Source organism: Gorilla gorilla, chromosome 5 (assembly GCF_029281585.2).
Source record: "Gorilla gorilla gorilla isolate KB3781 chromosome 5, NHGRI_mGorGor1-v2.1_pri, whole genome shotgun sequence".
Lineage (NCBI taxonomy): Eukaryota > Metazoa > Chordata > Mammalia > Primates > Hominidae > Gorilla > Gorilla gorilla.
This window is the reverse complement of record NC_073229.2, coordinates 43,373,105-43,389,959: the sequence shown is the minus strand read 5'-3', so window position 1 is coordinate 43,389,959 and position 16,855 is coordinate 43,373,105. Positions and strand designations below refer to the sequence as shown.

The following is a 16,855-nucleotide window of genomic DNA, read 5'->3' as shown; positions in this document are numbered from 1 at the left end:
AACCAGACACAAAAGGTCAAATATTATATGATGAAACTTATATAAAATATCTAGAATAGGTGAATTCATATAGACAGAACATAGATTAGAGCTTAACAGAAAATGGAGAAGAGGGAAATTGGGAGTTATCGTTTAGTGGGTACAGAGTTTCTGTCTGGGGTGATGAGTAAACTTTAGACATAGTGGTAATCATTGCACAAGATTGTAAATGTAATTAGTGCCACTGAATTATACACTTAAAATGGTTACATGGCAATTGTTATGCTACAAACACACACACATATGTATCTATGACTACAATTTTTTTAAAGTTTAAAAAAGTGATAGTGGAAGAGAATGCATTTGTGACATATAGAGTGGGTTTTCTCAAACCAAACATAAAATATGTTGCAATAAATAAATATAAAATAAATTCAACTATGTTAAAATAAAAGGCTTCTGTTATTTAAAACACAACAGGAAAACAGGAGGTTAAGAGGAATTAATCACTGCAGAATAATGTGATGTCCTGGAAATAGAGAATGTCTTTTCCTCTTTGTGGGTTCAGGCAGTCTTAATCCTGAAAATGGTTGTTTGTCCTGTGAAGAGTGTATATGTGCACAGTTAGCTCACCATTTGGACAATCAACAGAAGAATCTGGCATGTGTGGTTCACCCTGTGGTGCTTCCTGAACTCTCTTTAAGCTCCCACAAAGTGTACTCCAGGTTGAATGACCCGGACTTGGAGAATTGTTCTTCTGGGAGGTGTGGCGGATCCTACTGTGAGAAAGAACCTGCAGGAAGGGCCAAGGCTTCCTGAAAGGTACATGAAAATTGTCTGTAATTAAGTGGTTGCTGGCCGGGCATGGTGGTTCATGCCTGTAATCCCAGCACTTTCAGAAGCTGAGGCGAGTGGATCACTTGAGCCCAGGAGTTTGAGACCAGCCTGGGCAACATGGCGAAAGCCCATCTCAAAAAAAAATAATAAATAAACAAAAAATAAAGTGGTGGTTAGGAGCACGTGGTTCCAGAGTCAGACTCCCTGACTTCCCACTTCTAAGAGCTATGATAACGAACATATTGTTTAGCTTCTACCTACCTTGATTTCTTCATCTCTAAGATGAGTATCATGATAGTACCTATCTCACAGGGATTTGGTGAAGATTAAATTACTTAAGGTATGGAAAGCACCTAGAAGTACTTGGCACATAGAAAGCACTTAGTAAATAGTAGTTCTTAATATGAATTATCTATATGTTGGAGGTAAGGGCGACCCGAAGGGAAGAAAATCAGGTTAGGACAAGGGTGTGCAATGAAGGGAACCCCTGTAAACAGAATTCTCAGGTTATGAACAGCTCTAAATACACTGTTCTATACTAATTTTTCTGAATTATCTATAACACTTCACTAAGCCTGAAATTACTACACAGTCTAGTATAAGGTAGGGTTGTTATGAAGAATAAAGGATGAAGACAGTAAAGGAAAGTGGGGCCTACCCTGCAGAAACTCTCCCCTTGCCCCAACAGTCTCCTTTCCATGGGGATGGCATCAGAGTTCCAGGAGAGAAGAGAGCAGGGCACATGTTGGGGCCAGGAGCATGCAGAGGCACCCATGAGAGGCACTCACGTACCTAGAAGAAGGCTGTCGTGGTCCCAGATTTGCTGGGGAGCACTGCTGGAAAAGGAAGCGACGGAGAGGGGAGCCTGGGTTACTTGGGAAACATTTTCTTCATACTTCTTCTCTATATCTACCTGCCTAGCCATGTGAGCTCGCCAAGCACTTAAGAACAAAACCCAGTCCAGGATGAGTGTTCTGGTCTCCTCCTTCCAATAAAAAGTGATTATTGGCAGCTCTCACTTTAATGCCAGCTCACCAGGAAGTCAGCCCTAGTGAGGGCATGTGAGAACTATAGAAGGATTGGTGGTGTGGATTTCTTTTAAGATATTGCCCTTCACTCTCCTTCTCCACCCTTCCCCCGATCCCCATTAGATAAGGGGTTTGTTAGTCAAACCATCAGGTAGAACATTTCAAAGGTCACAAGACAAAAGCAATTACCAGTACATTTTTGTTTCCAATTGCAGATTTATTTCCACACACACACAAAAAAATCTATGTTGAAGTTACAGGATTGCCATGAATCCCACACACCTTTCAGGCTAAGCAGAAAGCCCACAAGAAAAGGACAAAATGAATGCACTCAGCTGCCCCTGTCCCCCCAACCCTGGTGACTGGGGAAGGACAGGCAGAGCCATCTAACAGGGGAGCTGAGTCTTTGGGAGGATAGGAAAGCCCAGGGTCAAGGGGAAAACAACACAGACACTACACAGGTGCTTTCGGTGAGACAGGGATAGATCACGCCGGTGGAAGGAAGGCCCTAGCGTCCCTCTTCTTGCCCAAGAATAGCACTCCATTTGTGAGTTTGCCCACTGTGTCCCCAACAGTAATGCACAGATACAATTCTACCAGCAAGAGCACAGAAACATAGTAAGAGCAAAAGGCAAAGCAGTCTGGGATTATGGGTTGATTTTCAGCCCAAGACACAAAGCCAGCTCAGACTTCTGAATTTTTCCATCCTTGTTCACGTCGCAGTGACGCAAGAGAATCTCGCGGAACTTATCAAGGTCCACCCCGCTGATGCTGGGCTGAGGGCGACAAAAGTAACATGTTAACAGGCAAGCCAATGGTGTTCCCACCCTTTAACACCCTCTCTGATGCTCCCTAAGCTTAGGGTGTCCTGCCTTGAAGGAGACAGGCCACAGGGAGTGAGGGAATGAGTCTATCGCCTCATCCCACCAAATGCTGCCAAGGATAAGTTTTCTGCCAACAGCTTCATTTCTCAGCATGTCCCTTCAGGCCAAAAAACCTTTACTTCCACATCACTTCCCTGCAGTTCTTAGAGAAAGACTGCCTTATTAGCAACCATAGTAAAGATACTTTGCCTCAAAGTAGGCAATTATGATCATAAATTTCTGCCTTGCTGCACTGATGAGAGAAGACACATTTCATTATCTCCTTGTAGGAGATTTTTGTGCCTCTGGTTTAAAAAAAAAAAAGGTTATACTGAATGTAAATTTAAAACATGTGGTTGAGCTAGGGATGTAATATTTACTCCAAGGGGTATGTTGGGGGCAAGAAAGAATGTTAGCTAGAAACGTGATATATGTTAGCTAGGAAAAGTTTTTTACTTCAAGCTCAAAGGCCTGCAAAAGTGAGGAATGCTTTAACAAATTGATTCTCCATAGGTTATTTCATTTAAGCTTCACAATAATGCTGGGAAGTAAATAATTCCACCTCTTTTACAAATTAGGAAACAGAGGTGCAGAGAAAGCTTAAGCTTCCTGCCAAGCTGGAAAGTTGTGGCAGTATTTTTGAGCCCAAGAATAGTCCAACAGTCCTCTGACAATTGGAGACAGTCCTCAATAATCCTCTGATTCCAATTGAGTGCTCATTGCAAAATTTCATACCATTCTCATGGAGAAAAGGCTGGTCTAATGAAACTACATGTGTGCTGATGCATCTGTGAATAAACGTCAAAATCAAAGAGCCCATCCTTCAAAATGGATCTCACGTGGTTTACTGGCCCTAAATTTTTTTTTTTTTTTTTTTTTTTTTTTTTTTTTTTGAGACGAAGTCGCAGCCGCCCCGGCTGGAGTGCAGTGGCAGTGATCTCGGCTCACTGCAACCACCGTCTCCCGGGTTCAAGCGATTCTCCCATCTCAGCTTCCCGAGTGGCTGGGCTTACAGTCAGCCGCCATCATGCCCGGCTAATTTTTGTATTTTAGTAGAGATAGGGTTTCACCACGTTGGCCAGGGTGGTCTTGAACTCCTGACCCCTGGTAATCCGCCCACCTTGGCCTCCCAAAGTGCTAGGATTACAGGAGTGAGCCACCGTGCCCGGCCACTGGCCCTAAATTTAAAATAGATCCAAGTGGCCCTTTTTTGACTAGAGATGACAGCTTACTCAACTTCCCTGAAAACCAGCACCTTTTTCTTTTCAGGGCTTTCAGAGCTCACCCGAACCAACCAATCAGAACTCAGTTAAATTAACCAATCAGGACTCAGCTCTATTGACCAATCAGAACTTGGCTCCAACAACCAATCAGAACTAAGCAAGTTTGAATCCTTTATTTACACAAACAGAACTAACTGGCAACGTGGGTGGGCACTGACTCTGTAAAATCCAAATCCCCTTTTGTTCTCTGCACCCTGGTTTACACTGAAAAGTGTGTCCTCCATTTTCCCATTTTCTTTTCTTTTTTCTTTTTTTTGAGACGGAGTTTCAGTCTTGTCACCAAGCTGGAGTGCAGTGGTGCCATCTCAGCTCATTGCAACCTCCGCCTCCCAGGTTCAAGCGACTCTCCAGCCTCACCCTCCCAAGTAGCTGGGATTACAGGTGCCCACCACCACACCCAGCTAATTTTGTATTTTTTTAGTAGAGACAGGGTTTCACCATGTTGGCCAGGCTGGTCTCAAACTCCTGACCTGAGATGACACACCTGCCTCGGCCTCCCAAAGTGCTGGGATTAGAGGCCTGAGCCATTGTGCCCAGTCCCGTTTTCAAACTATTAACGGGAATAAAGCCTTTCCACCAAATTCCTTTTCAGAAAACTTCTGTTCACAAATCTAAATTTAAAAGTCAATGTACAGAGAGAAAAACAAAAAACAAATTTAGTCAAATTTCCAAGCCCCTTGATTACGGGAGTAGTTTTATGAGTGAATAGAGAAGGCAGCGACCTGCAGGTTTGATTTCAGGGGCTCTGGGAAGCACTCTCGGTTACCCAACCCTGCCCCAAGGTTTTCTCGCTTCCAAAAACAAAATCACTAAAAACATCATCAGTAGGGGAAGAAAAAAAAAATTGTTCCTTAACTAGCCAAGCCACATTAAGACTCGTTAATTTGCACTGTCCAGTGGGGTAAATGACTGACACCAAATCTATTATTGATATCAGGTTTAAAATAGGAGGAAGGAGGAAAGAGCAACAGAAATTGGGAGCCAGATGGCAGAGCAGGAAAAATAAACACCAGAGTAGGCCTGGTATTCAGAGAGATATCAGGAGCTGAAAGTCTGGGACCAGAAGATAAACTTGATCAACTTCACTCTTCTGTGGAGAGTGGCCTGAATGATTAGACTCTGAGGCCACAATGTAACTCGACCTTGTCAATAGGTTCTCTTGTAGTTCTCTGCCAGTACCAGGCAAGTATAGATGTGGCCCAAGGAAATGTGGCTCAAAGGTCCTGAAAACAGCAGGCTGCATTCTGAGACCCCCTGGTGGGAGTTCATTTGTTGTGCAGTGCAATGTGGGGATGTTTGCTTTTCAGCATCTTCAGTGACTTGTTGGTAAAACTTTTCTCCACTAAACGGCCCCAGGATCCTTTTGGCAAATCCCATTATTAGAAAATACTCAAGTGGTAGTCATTTACACATTAGTGTGAATTAATTTGCCAGTGTATTTACCTCATTCAAACTATTCTAAGTTTGTTTTTGTTTTGTTTTGTTTTCTAATTGAAGAATAATGGACTTTGTTTCCCACCATAGTAATTATTTCCTTCAAGTGAGTAGAAAATATTTTTGGTGTATGAATGCATGTGTGTTAGGGGATGTGGGAATGAATGTGGATGTATGTAAAGGAAGTTCCTTTGGACCTTTTGAGTTATGTTTTTAATATTGGGCAACTCAATATGAGTCAGGAGACCTAAATGCCACAGCTCAAAAATGCACGTGTCACTGAAGACAAATCACCAGAAACCTTTAGAGCCTCAGTCTTAACAACAGTTTTTATAACAAGTGACTAATATAAGTGCAGATAGGTTCCTGAGGTAAGAGCTCTAAATATATTAACTCTAATCTTCAGAACAACCCTAGGAGGTTGTATCTACTTTCATCATTAATTTATAGATGAGTAAACTAAAGCACAGAGAGGTTAATTAATTTGCCCACTGTCACACAGCTGACACATGTCAGAACCAAGATACATATCCAGGCAGTCAGGTCCCAAAGTGCATATTGTTTATCACTACACTGTATCATAATCTTTCATGTAAAAATGTAACTTTTTCCTCTTTCATCTCATAGGACAGTGTGAGAGTGGATCTGAAATAAAATTGATTGAAAAATGCTGACCTGTCTCCCTTTAATCCTGGCAATAGGGGGACCTTTGGGGCTGGCCTTCTCTTCCCAATTCTTGCCCGTAGTAGGTGCTCAATTATATCTATGAAATTAGTGAATGACTATCCTCAAATGCAGCCTTCCTGTTTTTGTCATACACCTACCCTTTCCTGTACATTCCAATTCTCTTAAAATAATTAAAGTTCATATCCAAGCCTTCTGTTAACAAGCACTCCACAAATCTCTATCCTAGAGTCATCATGACTCCAACACTGGACCATATTCTGACCACTAGAGGAACTGAATTAGAGTTTCACTGATGGTAAGTGCATTTTATTGTAACCCACTTAAAATAATTCTCTACCAATCAAAATATTTAATTAACCAGAACCTGATTCTCTAACCATGCAAAATTACAACATGTTTTCTGTCTCCAGTTTGCTATGTATTGGCCACACTGGTGTTTGAAAACATTGAGGCGACAGGCAGAAGTTAAGACATTATTGCTTAAGATATCTGTCCAGGTCTCTACCAACAAGCCTCTGCTTGTTTACAAATTATCACCTGCCATTGCTTTTTAAAATGAAAATAAGAAATTACATTGGTGTTCCTTTAGGATCACTTTACTAGGCAAATGGAAATGTCTGCTCAGATACTGGGAAGTCTCCTAGAGAGTGGTGTACCCAGCAGTGCTTTAATTTGAGAAGCTCCAGGAAGAACCTCTTCAATCTTTCAGCTTTCTTCCCATCGCTAGTTTCCACCACATTCTTTTATATCTAACAAAAAACATTCTTTTGTTAGATATTCACTCTTTGGGATTACATTTTCTTCTCCTTGCCACTTATCCTCTCTTTTCAAAGTTTTTCATCACCCAAGAGATGGCAGCACGTTAAGTCCCTAACATAATAATGCGAAAACATATAGTATATATACCAGAATGCTATCTTCCCTGATAGACAAAGCTAGGTCAAAATGAAGTCATCAGCAACTTTCTGGGTAGTGAGGGGAAGAAACGTCAGGTTTGAGGAAAGGACGTTGAAGAAGCAAATGGGAAAGCACACCTGCTCTTTCTTCAGATGTTTGCTAAAACTTGACAATGGATCCCAGGAATTTTAAAGCACGCAAACCACTTGATTTAGTAATTTTATTCCCAGGACAAGGCCAAATATAGAGAAAGATCTTTGCACAAGGATATTATTGCATTATTGTTTTGAATCGCAGACATGGGAAACCATCTAAATTATTAGTAATAGGGGAATGTTTAAGTAAATTATGATCTAACCACAGGTGAAATATTATGTGGTTACTGAATGACTGTTAATATTATTCTGTAATAGGCTATATATAGTATACTCTATATTATATATAATATACTATGATATTGTAATGTCTATTATTCACTATAATCTCAACCATATAAAAACATACATAGGAGAAAAGTCATTTCACAGTCAGTCTGTTAGAACATAGAGGTTATGCTTCTGTTTTTTCTGGTTTCTGGTTTCTGATTTCCCTATGATGCATGTATCATTTTTACAATTTAAAAGTGAAAAGAAACATTTTTGCTAAGGGCTAGCTCTTTAGAGAGGCACATGTTAGATTCAATTCTTTATTGAATCTATCAATAACGAGAGATATTGTCCCCTCTTGCCAATCATCTTCCTGTCAATAGCAGAGAAAAAGCAAATGGGGTGTCCATCAAGGAAAAGAAAGAACTTTAGGAAGGACTGTGGTCAGGAACTCCCATCACTTCCAGACAGCCAATGTATTTGGCTTCCGATGTTACTGTTCATATTTCTACCTTCTCTTGGGAGATCTGGAATTTCTTGCCATTCTACTTTCTCATTTAAGCTGTAGATTCTTGTGTTGATTTTTATGCTGCTCTGAGTGAGCTACGGGCTGTTAAAAAGTTTTGTAGGCCAGGCAGAGTGGCTCATGCCTGCAATACCAGCATTTTGGGAGGCCAAGGTGGGCAGATCACTTGAGGTCAGGAATTTGAGACAAGTCTGGCCAACATGGTGAAACACCATCTCTACTAAAAATACAAAAATTAGCTGGGTGTGGTGGCATGCACCTGTGAATCCCAGATACTCAGGAGGCTGAGGCAGGAGAATCACATGAACCCAGGAGGCGGAGGTTGCAGTGAGCCAATATCACACCATTGCACTCCAGCCTGGGCAACAGAGTGAGATTCTGTCTCAAAAACAAACAAACAAAAATCTTGTACAGAAATTATTGTGCATATAATTAACAATATTGTATGGTATACTTGGACATTTGCTATGAGGGTAAATGTTATGTTAAGTGCCCTTGACATAAAAGAAAACAAAATAAAACAAAAAGACAAAAAAAAGGTGGAGGGGGTTGGCTAGAGAAATGTTTGCAGGTGATGGATAAGTTTATGTCATTGATCATGATGATGGTTTCATGGGTGTATTCTTACCTCCAAATGCATCAAATTGTATACATTAAGTATATACAGTGCTTTTTTAAGTGTCAATCATATCTCAATACATTTGTTGGAAAAAAAGAAATCATGTTTATACCTCAAAGACCTGCAATCTTATCAGATTGACAGAGGAAAGACTTGGGTGCCATTTTTCAGAGCTTGGGGAATGGGGTGTTTTGATAACCAAATAATCTTGTCCATGTAAAGTCAACATATGCATCATATGATTGTCCAAGAATTAAAAGACTATAAGATAAGCTTACTTCAGAGTTATTACTGCAAACACCAAAAACCCTGACCCAGACTTTGTAACTGGGCCAGCTTCCTGCTGATCCCATGGTATATGCTCTCTGACAGTTTCTTTTAAAATAAATTCCAAATACTGATTTGTTTACTTCTCCCATGGCCCTTTTTTATAAAATGAAAATAAAGAAAAAAGTCACAGGAAAGACTCTGTTTATAAAGCCAAGAAATATGAAATTCAACTACTGGTCATCCTTTGACTACAGCATACAAATTATATGGCGAGTATTTTTAAAGAAACCTAGAAGACTAAGGAAGATCCAGTAAAGACTAGGAAAGACACAGTAAACGTATGCACCTTCAATTTTCGGAGGAGAACATTAATAATGAACTACTGTGTACATATGTTTTAGCTCAACAAATCATCTGGAGAATCCCAATAAATTCCTTTTGAATTACTGACCACAGTCTGACTTGGTCTCTAGGAACTAGCTCTGTCTCAAATCGGCTGGTGCTTACACTGAGAGGTGCCTTTGTGCTGCCCCAGCAGCTCCACAGAAAGAGAGGCTAAAAGGGGCGAGGATCTTCACCTTCCCATAGAAGTGATATAAATCCATTGAAGAACGAGGCTGATCTCTGCTTCCAACTAATTTTTTGCATGGTCTAGTATTTTTCCCATCTCTTTCATTTTCTCTGGAAAAAATGTCTTGTCTGCTATGTTGTTGGTTTGGATTTTACTTCTATCTCTCCTACTGGCCTTTGGAAACCATTGCCAAACTCAATGACAATTGAAAGGCAGAGTTATTGAAGATTACTAAGATTATCCAGATTCAAAAATCATGACTTTTTAAGAAGGGATCCAGCAAAATTACTGGTTATAGATATCTGGGCTTTCTCTTACAAAAATCATATGGAAATAGCAATGATCATAGTCACTAAATTTATGAGAGCTATATCACTTTCCAGATCAATATGTGATATAGCTAGTATTTTTTGAGTTTTTAGTAATAATTTGTTACCATGGTATTAATTAGTGAAGTAGCACAATATTAATTGCCTTATACAGATTTTCCTCCTGTAGTCTTCATGACAACTTTATGGAAGTAGGATCTATGACAATTTCCATCTTCCAGATGAGGAAACTGAGGTTTGGAGATGCAAAATGACTTGCCCAAGGTCTCATTGGCAGGGAGTGGTAAAATCAGACCTGGAACCCCAGGGGGTCAGCCTAGAATCCGAATTCTTAGCTTGAATTCTCATCAGCTTCTTAACTTTTACTTGCCTTTATTTTCAACATTTTTCTATAGTATGCAGAGATAATTTTATAATCAGAAAGGAAGCAAAAATTTTCAAGCTATGCATTCTAAAATATGTTAGTTAATTGCCATCTGACATAATCATACCTATCTTTTAGATGTTTTCTTTTGCACTGGCTTTTTTTACATTATTGTTTTTGACAGGATTATCCAATAGAATGGCATAGCCATGCATTGAGCAGATGATTCCTTTTATGAAATTCTCTTTCAAATGCTAACTATTCTCAGAAATGTACTCCAAAGATTACAGCAGCTTTGTTCCTTTTTTTTTTTTTTTTTTTTTTTTTTTTGAGACGGAGTCTCGCTGTTGCCCAGGCTGGAGTGCAGTGGCCCAATCTCAGCTCACTGCAAGCTCTGCCTCCCAGGTTCACACCATTCTCCTGCCTCAGCCTCCTGAGTAGCTGGGACTACAGGCGCCCACCACCACGCCCAGCTAATTTTTTGTATTTTTAGTAGAGATGGGGTTTCACCGCGTTAGCCAGGATGGTCTCGATCTCCTGACCTCGTGATCCGCCTGCCTCTGCCTCCCAAAGTGCTGGGATTACAGGCATGAGCCACCACGCCCGGCCGCTTTGTTCTAATACAATAATAAAGACTATTACTTTTGGAAATCATTTGATATCCCAGGGACTGTGATCAATGTTTATGTTATTTCTAGTCAGCACACAACCCTGGGAAGTAAATATTGTTGTGCCCATATAATGGATGAGAAGACAAGTATCAGAGAGATTGAGTAACTTGCCCACACATACACAGTTCATAAATGGCTGATCTGGAATTAAAGCTCAGATCTGTCACAGTCCAAAGCACTGTCTCCCATTTTACACGGCCTCATCTACAAAAAAAAAATTCCAATCAGTTCTTTTCCTAGTGAGGGAAAAGAGAAAGAAGGGAAGAGAATCAAAATGAGGTTACCAAAGAGGAGGAGCAGCAGCCACCCCCGACCAAGGCAGCCCCTCTGGAAACCACCCCTTCGAATTCTGTAAATCGGATGTATTCTGATTCAAGCAGAGCTTAATCCCTCAGCCCAGCCCAGCTGCCTCCCACAGCCTGGTGAAGATGTGGGATGCCACAAGACTGTTGTCAGCAACAAATGACACCTCTGACCTGAGAAAAACTTGTTTCCCACAAGTTTGAGAGTAAAGAAAAGGGGGAGCAAAGAAGAAGGGAGGTTGATTTGGTTAATGACTGATTGCTCACTGTGACTCTGCATCCACACTCACAGCTGGGCTGTATGTGTGGGCCATGAAAGAGAAGAAGGCCAAAACCTCTGTGGGGGTGGTGGGGTAGAGTGCTGTAAGGTTCCAAAGCCCCCAGGCTCTACACTCAGGCAGTCACTGCCCCTGGCTCCAATGCATAAGAGGCCAGGCAGCTCTCAAAAACAGACTGACTGTCCCATTCATTCTCTCAAAAGCAAATTAAAACTCTAATTTAGCAAATGCTGCCATGCAACTTTAATATCCCATAGATAATTGCTCAGTTTCTATTACAGAAGCCATTCTGACATTAAATAGATAATGAGTGAAATGGGATTTTCCTCTAGCAATCAATAGAAAAAGCAATACCTCACCAATACTCATCAGTTATTCTGGCTGTGCAAATGCCTGTGAAATCTCCAACAGGAGCAACAAGTGAATGAGGAAAAGAGGAGGCAAGGGACCCACTGGGATGAGAATAACAAAAGACAGGAATCACAGACGATGTCTCATCAGGCTGATTAGATGTCAGAAAGGGTTTTCTCCATGCCTGCTCTATTACAGTACACAAACTTCCTGGAGATTCATGCAAAAATTGATATTTGCACATTTTTCAGCTGCAAGATTCCATAGTGTTAATCTGATTTTCAAAGAAGTCTGGAACTCCACAAACAGTTCATAATTGCTACTCTAATTTTTTGCCATCTGGCCTGACCAGAACAGTCATTGTGTTCTGAACAAACCTCAAAAAATCCCTAGGGATACAAGACTACTAAATTCATTGTCGACACAATCCCATGGAAAAGGAAGAATAGGAAATGATCTGCTTAACTGGATCATGTAGCTGGTCAATACAGTTCAACAGGACCTCGAAGAAGGTTTTTTAAACCTTGTCTATCCTACATAAAACAGCTGTGTGATGTAAATATAATCTAAATTTCATCCGCCCCAACCTCAGCAATGTCTTAACCGATAAATAACCATCTTAGGCTAGGTATTAGAGAAGCCTCTTAGTTAAAAAAAAAAAATAGAATTCTGAAGATAAGTTTTATTACATGAAATTCAATTAAATGTTTTAGTTATTCTAATAACCAAGTCTAAGGGGAAGAGGGACTTTCTGTAACCAAAAAATAGAACAGAAAGATATTCAGTGGCACTGTGCTCCTTTGGTAAAATAGATGGCCTTTAAATGATGGTAAAAACATACTTGTATGATAGCTTCATGTAATTTAAACTACAATCTTAAGAAAGCGAGGAAGGTTTGTTGGGTTTCATAGCAATTCAAAGGTTATTAAATAAACTACATCCCTAGATTTTATCTTTGACATTAACCTTCAGTCTCACTGATTCCCACAAATAAACAATGGAATAAATCAAAACAACAACCCCAGTTCATAATAAGAAGAACGTGCACTCACCTGGACAAGCTCCATCATGTCTTTGACAAACCCATCCACTTCTGGGCCTTCCAGGGCTCCTGTTTTACTCTGAAAAAGAAAAGATCCAATTGCCCAAATATCAGTTTCTTAAGCCAAAAAGCAAGGCAATAAATTCTAGGTAAATAAACCGTATCAGTAGTCTTGTGTGGCTGCAAATAGATTTAGAAGTGGCATGTTCCAATTTATGTTCTCCATGCAGGACATGAATGTTCCACATGAATTAAAATAACTCATTGAAAACAGCTCCATGTAACCAAATGAGAGGTGATACTTTTGAGTTCCTCGGCTTTTGCAGATTGCAGTCGTATGACATATATTGCCTTTATTTGCTTCCCAGGTCCTAGGCTTCAGTTCAGATAAGTGTTAATTGTACCTAATATTAATCCTTTGAGGTATAGATTGAAACTTTTTTATTTTGCCCTATAATTTGGCAATGATATGTTGATTATTAAAATATTTATTTTAAATACAGGGAGACTACATTGAATGAACATGTTAGAATTATCATTTGGTCTGTACATGAGACCCTTTATTTTTTTCTAACCATTTCATGACACATGCAAATATGAACATCTATAAAATACAATACATATCAAAATACTTGTTTCTTCTCTAAAGTTCCACTATAATAACTCACCTACTCTCTTTGTGATTTCTTAATCCTGAGCCTTTAACATATCATTTTAAAAATTTCATTCCCTTAGTGTATTTACCAAACACTTACATAGTACTTGTCAGGCACTCTCATAAAAGCTTTATAGACCTGAATTCATTTAATTCTCATAACATCCCCAGAAGGTAGGTATTATTATCCTTATCACCCTAATTTTACAAATAAGGAAAACAAAGCACAGGGAGGCTAAGGAACCTGCCCAAGGTCACATAGGTAATAAGCCATGATTCAAACCTAGGTAATTGGTCACAGAAGCCACGTGTTTAACCACCTCTATGCTAGACTGCCTCTCCCAGGTGATACTGTTTTCTGCTCAGAACATGACACATAATTATCTAGTCTGATTAGTTTCAGGGAAACATCCTTATAACCTTTCCCAACATTTTTTCTGCTTTTCTACTTTTCTTCCTTCTTACATCATACTATCATGTCCTTAGGAAATTCAATCTCTTTGCCATACTTTGTACTTATAATTTTTATATTCTCCCCTTTTCATCAAATAATTGGTTCTACAAGAAAAAATAGTTTTTATGATAAATAGGCATGACTTTTCCTCTATTTCTTTGGGTTGAATATTGGGTGGGAGGGTTGTATGTTTTTGTGCATGATATTATAAAAGAACTCTTAGTCCTACAAGAGGGAGAAAACTTATAGTTTAGGCCCAAGGAGCCAAAAAAAAAAGTCATTTTTTTCTCTTCTCAACCATGTGTACTCCTTTGGCTATTTTTACTTTATTCTCAGAAGGTCTAGAGAAGTTGAGAGTACCTTGACCTAGAACACACAGATAGGATTGGTATTCATCATGTAAGTTTAGGGTCTGTTGGGTAAGATGGCTCCACATAGGGGTTAAATAAGTTTCCTACTCAAAGATGGCCAGCACAGTATAAAGAGGCACACTTACAACATCATAGTAGGCAAAGATTTTCTCAAAGTCCCTTTTCCTTTCTTCAGTAGAACAAGCCTGTGTAAGGAAAAAACATTATGTCAGTCCAGCAATGTGACAATTCAGCTGTACAATTCTTCCAGAGTCCTGGGCAAATTTTGTAAACTTTGAGTCAATGACCTTTAAGATCCCTTGATTCCATGCTGAGCCTTGTCTGTTTTCTAAATAAGTTAAAAAGTAGGGCAAATAGATGCCTTCCTTTCTTCTTTCCTGCTCAAATCCGTAGAGAAACAGCAATGACATAAACCCATCTAGAGAAATGTCACTACTTACATCCATTTTAAATTGGAGAAGGAAGTTTTCCTGAAGAGCCAGAATCCTAAATAGAAAAAATAAATAAATAAAAATCCACGTAAGGATCGTTCAGCTCTCAGTTATACGAAAACTTATGGCCCTGGTGTGTGGAAAGTACAGGCAATTTCCTGCAGAACAGAATAGGTACTTGAAAGACAGAACTTCCTACATCACAAAAACAAAGAAATTAATTGGGAAAAACTCGTAGAGATTAGTAGTCACCACAGACTTTTAAAAGTTCATCTTGGTGGAAAATGGCACAGTATGGGCTTCTGGAAATTCGCTCCTCCATAAAACTGGAAAAATAGTCAAAATAACTTTCCCAGAGCTCTGGAAAATAATTAAAGTCTTGCAGCAATCTGGGGAGTGTTTATTCTGAAAAAAACAGCTGAATCTTCTTTTTTTTTTTTTTTTGAGACAGAATCTCGCTCTGTCGCCCAGGCTGGAGTGCAGTGGTGCGATCTCGCCTCTCTGCAAGCTCCGCCTCCCAGGTTCACGCCATTCTCCTGCCTCAGCCTCCCAAGTAGCTGGGACTACAGGCACCCGCCACCAGACCCGGCTAATTTTTTTGTATTTTTGGTAGAGACGGGGTTTCACCGTGTTAGCCAGGATGGTCTCGATCTCCTGACCTCGTGATCTGCCCGCCTCGGCCTCCCAAAGTGCAGGGATTACAGGCGTGAGCCATGGCACCGGGCCTCCAAAACAGCTGAATCTTAGTTAGAACAATGTCTGTCGTAGCATTTAACTTGCCCTAACACATACACAGAGCCCGTTAGCAAGAGACTGGGAGACTTACTGGTTCAAGACATTTTAGAAAATCTCTGTCCAATTATGAACTGACCATTGAACCAACCTAGCAGAGACTTCAGTGGACACACCTGACAAAGAATATAGACTTCATAGAATTAGTTCAGAAAAGTCACCAAATAAACAACAAAAATCATCAATACACCAGAAACATGACCTATAAGAAATACTAAAGGGAGTCCTTCAGGCTGAAATTAAAGGACACTAGACAGTAACTTAAATCCACATGAAAAAATAAAGAGCACCAGGAGCGGTAAATATATAACCAAATATAAAATACAGGATAAATGTATTTTTTGTGTGTAACTTTTTTGCTTTCTGATTTAAATGACAATTTCATAAAACAATAACTAAAAATCTATGTTGTGGAGCACACGATATATAAAGATATAATTTTAACAACAGAAAGGAGGAGAAAGGCATTTGAACTATACAGAAGTAAAATTTGGGGTATAATATTGAAATTAAGTTGTTATTAATCCACAATTCGATTTTATATAAATTAAGATGTTAATTGTAATCTAGCAGACAACCACTAAGAAAATAACTCAAAAAAATAGCAAAACAAATAATAAGGGAATTAAAATAGTACACTGGAAAATGTCTATTTAACATGCAGGAGGCAGTAATGGAAGGACAGAAGAATTTTGAAAAAGCTTAAGACAAAGAGAAACAAATAGCAAATATAAATCCTACCTTCTCAGTAATCACGTTAAATATACACATATTAAATACTCCATTAAAAGCAGAGATTGGCAGAATAGAAAGAAGTAAAACTATCTCTTTATAGATGATACAATATTGTATATAGAAAATCCTAAGGAATCCAACAAAAAACTACTAGAGCTAATACACAAATCCAGCATGTTGGCAGAATACCAGATTAATGTAAAAAATTCAATGACATTTCTATACATTAACAATGGCCAGTCCAAAGGTGGAATTCAGAATACTAATCGTTTCATGATACATCAAAAAGAATAAAATATTTAATAAATTTAACAAAAGTGGTTTAGTTTGTAAACTGAAAACTACAAAACATTGTTGAAAGAAATTAAAGAGCTAAGTAAATGAAAAAACATCCCATGTTCATACACTGGGAGACTTAATATTTTTAAGGAGACAACAATTCCCAAATTGATCTGCAGATTCAAAACAATCCCCATCAAAATCTGAATTGTTTTTTTTTTTGCAGAAATTGACAATCTGGTCCTAAAATTAATGTGAATATGCAAATGAACCAGGATAGCCAAAACAATCTTGGAAAAGAGGAACAAAGTTTGAGGACTCACATTTTTTATTTCAAAATTTGCCTGCAAATCTACAGAATCAAGATAGTGTGATATTGGCATAAGGACAGATATGTAGATAAATGGAATAGAATTGAGAGTACAGAAATAAACCCATACAT

General features: G+C 39.1%; 2 protein-coding genes across 4 annotated transcripts in view; one reads left to right on the top strand and one right to left on the bottom strand.

Annotated features, from left to right (window-relative positions):
• The window catches only part of SCGN (secretagogin, EF-hand calcium binding protein), a 66,716-nt gene that overhangs the window by 15,058 nt on the left and 34,803 nt on the right, over positions 1-16,855 (bottom strand). Inside the window, exons 8-11 of one of the 3 annotated variants that reach the window (XM_004043358.4) lie at positions 14,617-14,662; positions 14,302-14,361; positions 12,707-12,775; positions 2,027-2,620 (exon numbers count right to left, since the gene is read on the bottom strand). In XM_004043358.4, coding sequence (XP_004043406.1) covers positions 2,492-2,620; positions 12,707-12,775; positions 14,302-14,361; positions 14,617-14,662 — 304 coding nt within the window. In that variant the 3' untranslated portion in view covers positions 2,027-2,491. Of the gene's footprint in view, positions 1-2,026; positions 2,621-12,706; positions 12,776-14,301; positions 14,362-14,616; positions 14,663-16,855 lie in introns of those variants that run through there. The other 2 variants (XM_019029665.3, XM_055390412.2) reach the window with 2 other exon arrangements.
• H2AC1 (H2A clustered histone 1) overlaps positions 1-16,855 on the top strand; it is a 44,969-nt gene that overhangs the window by 22,978 nt on the left and 5,136 nt on the right. The gene's annotated exons all lie outside the window — the stretch shown is intronic.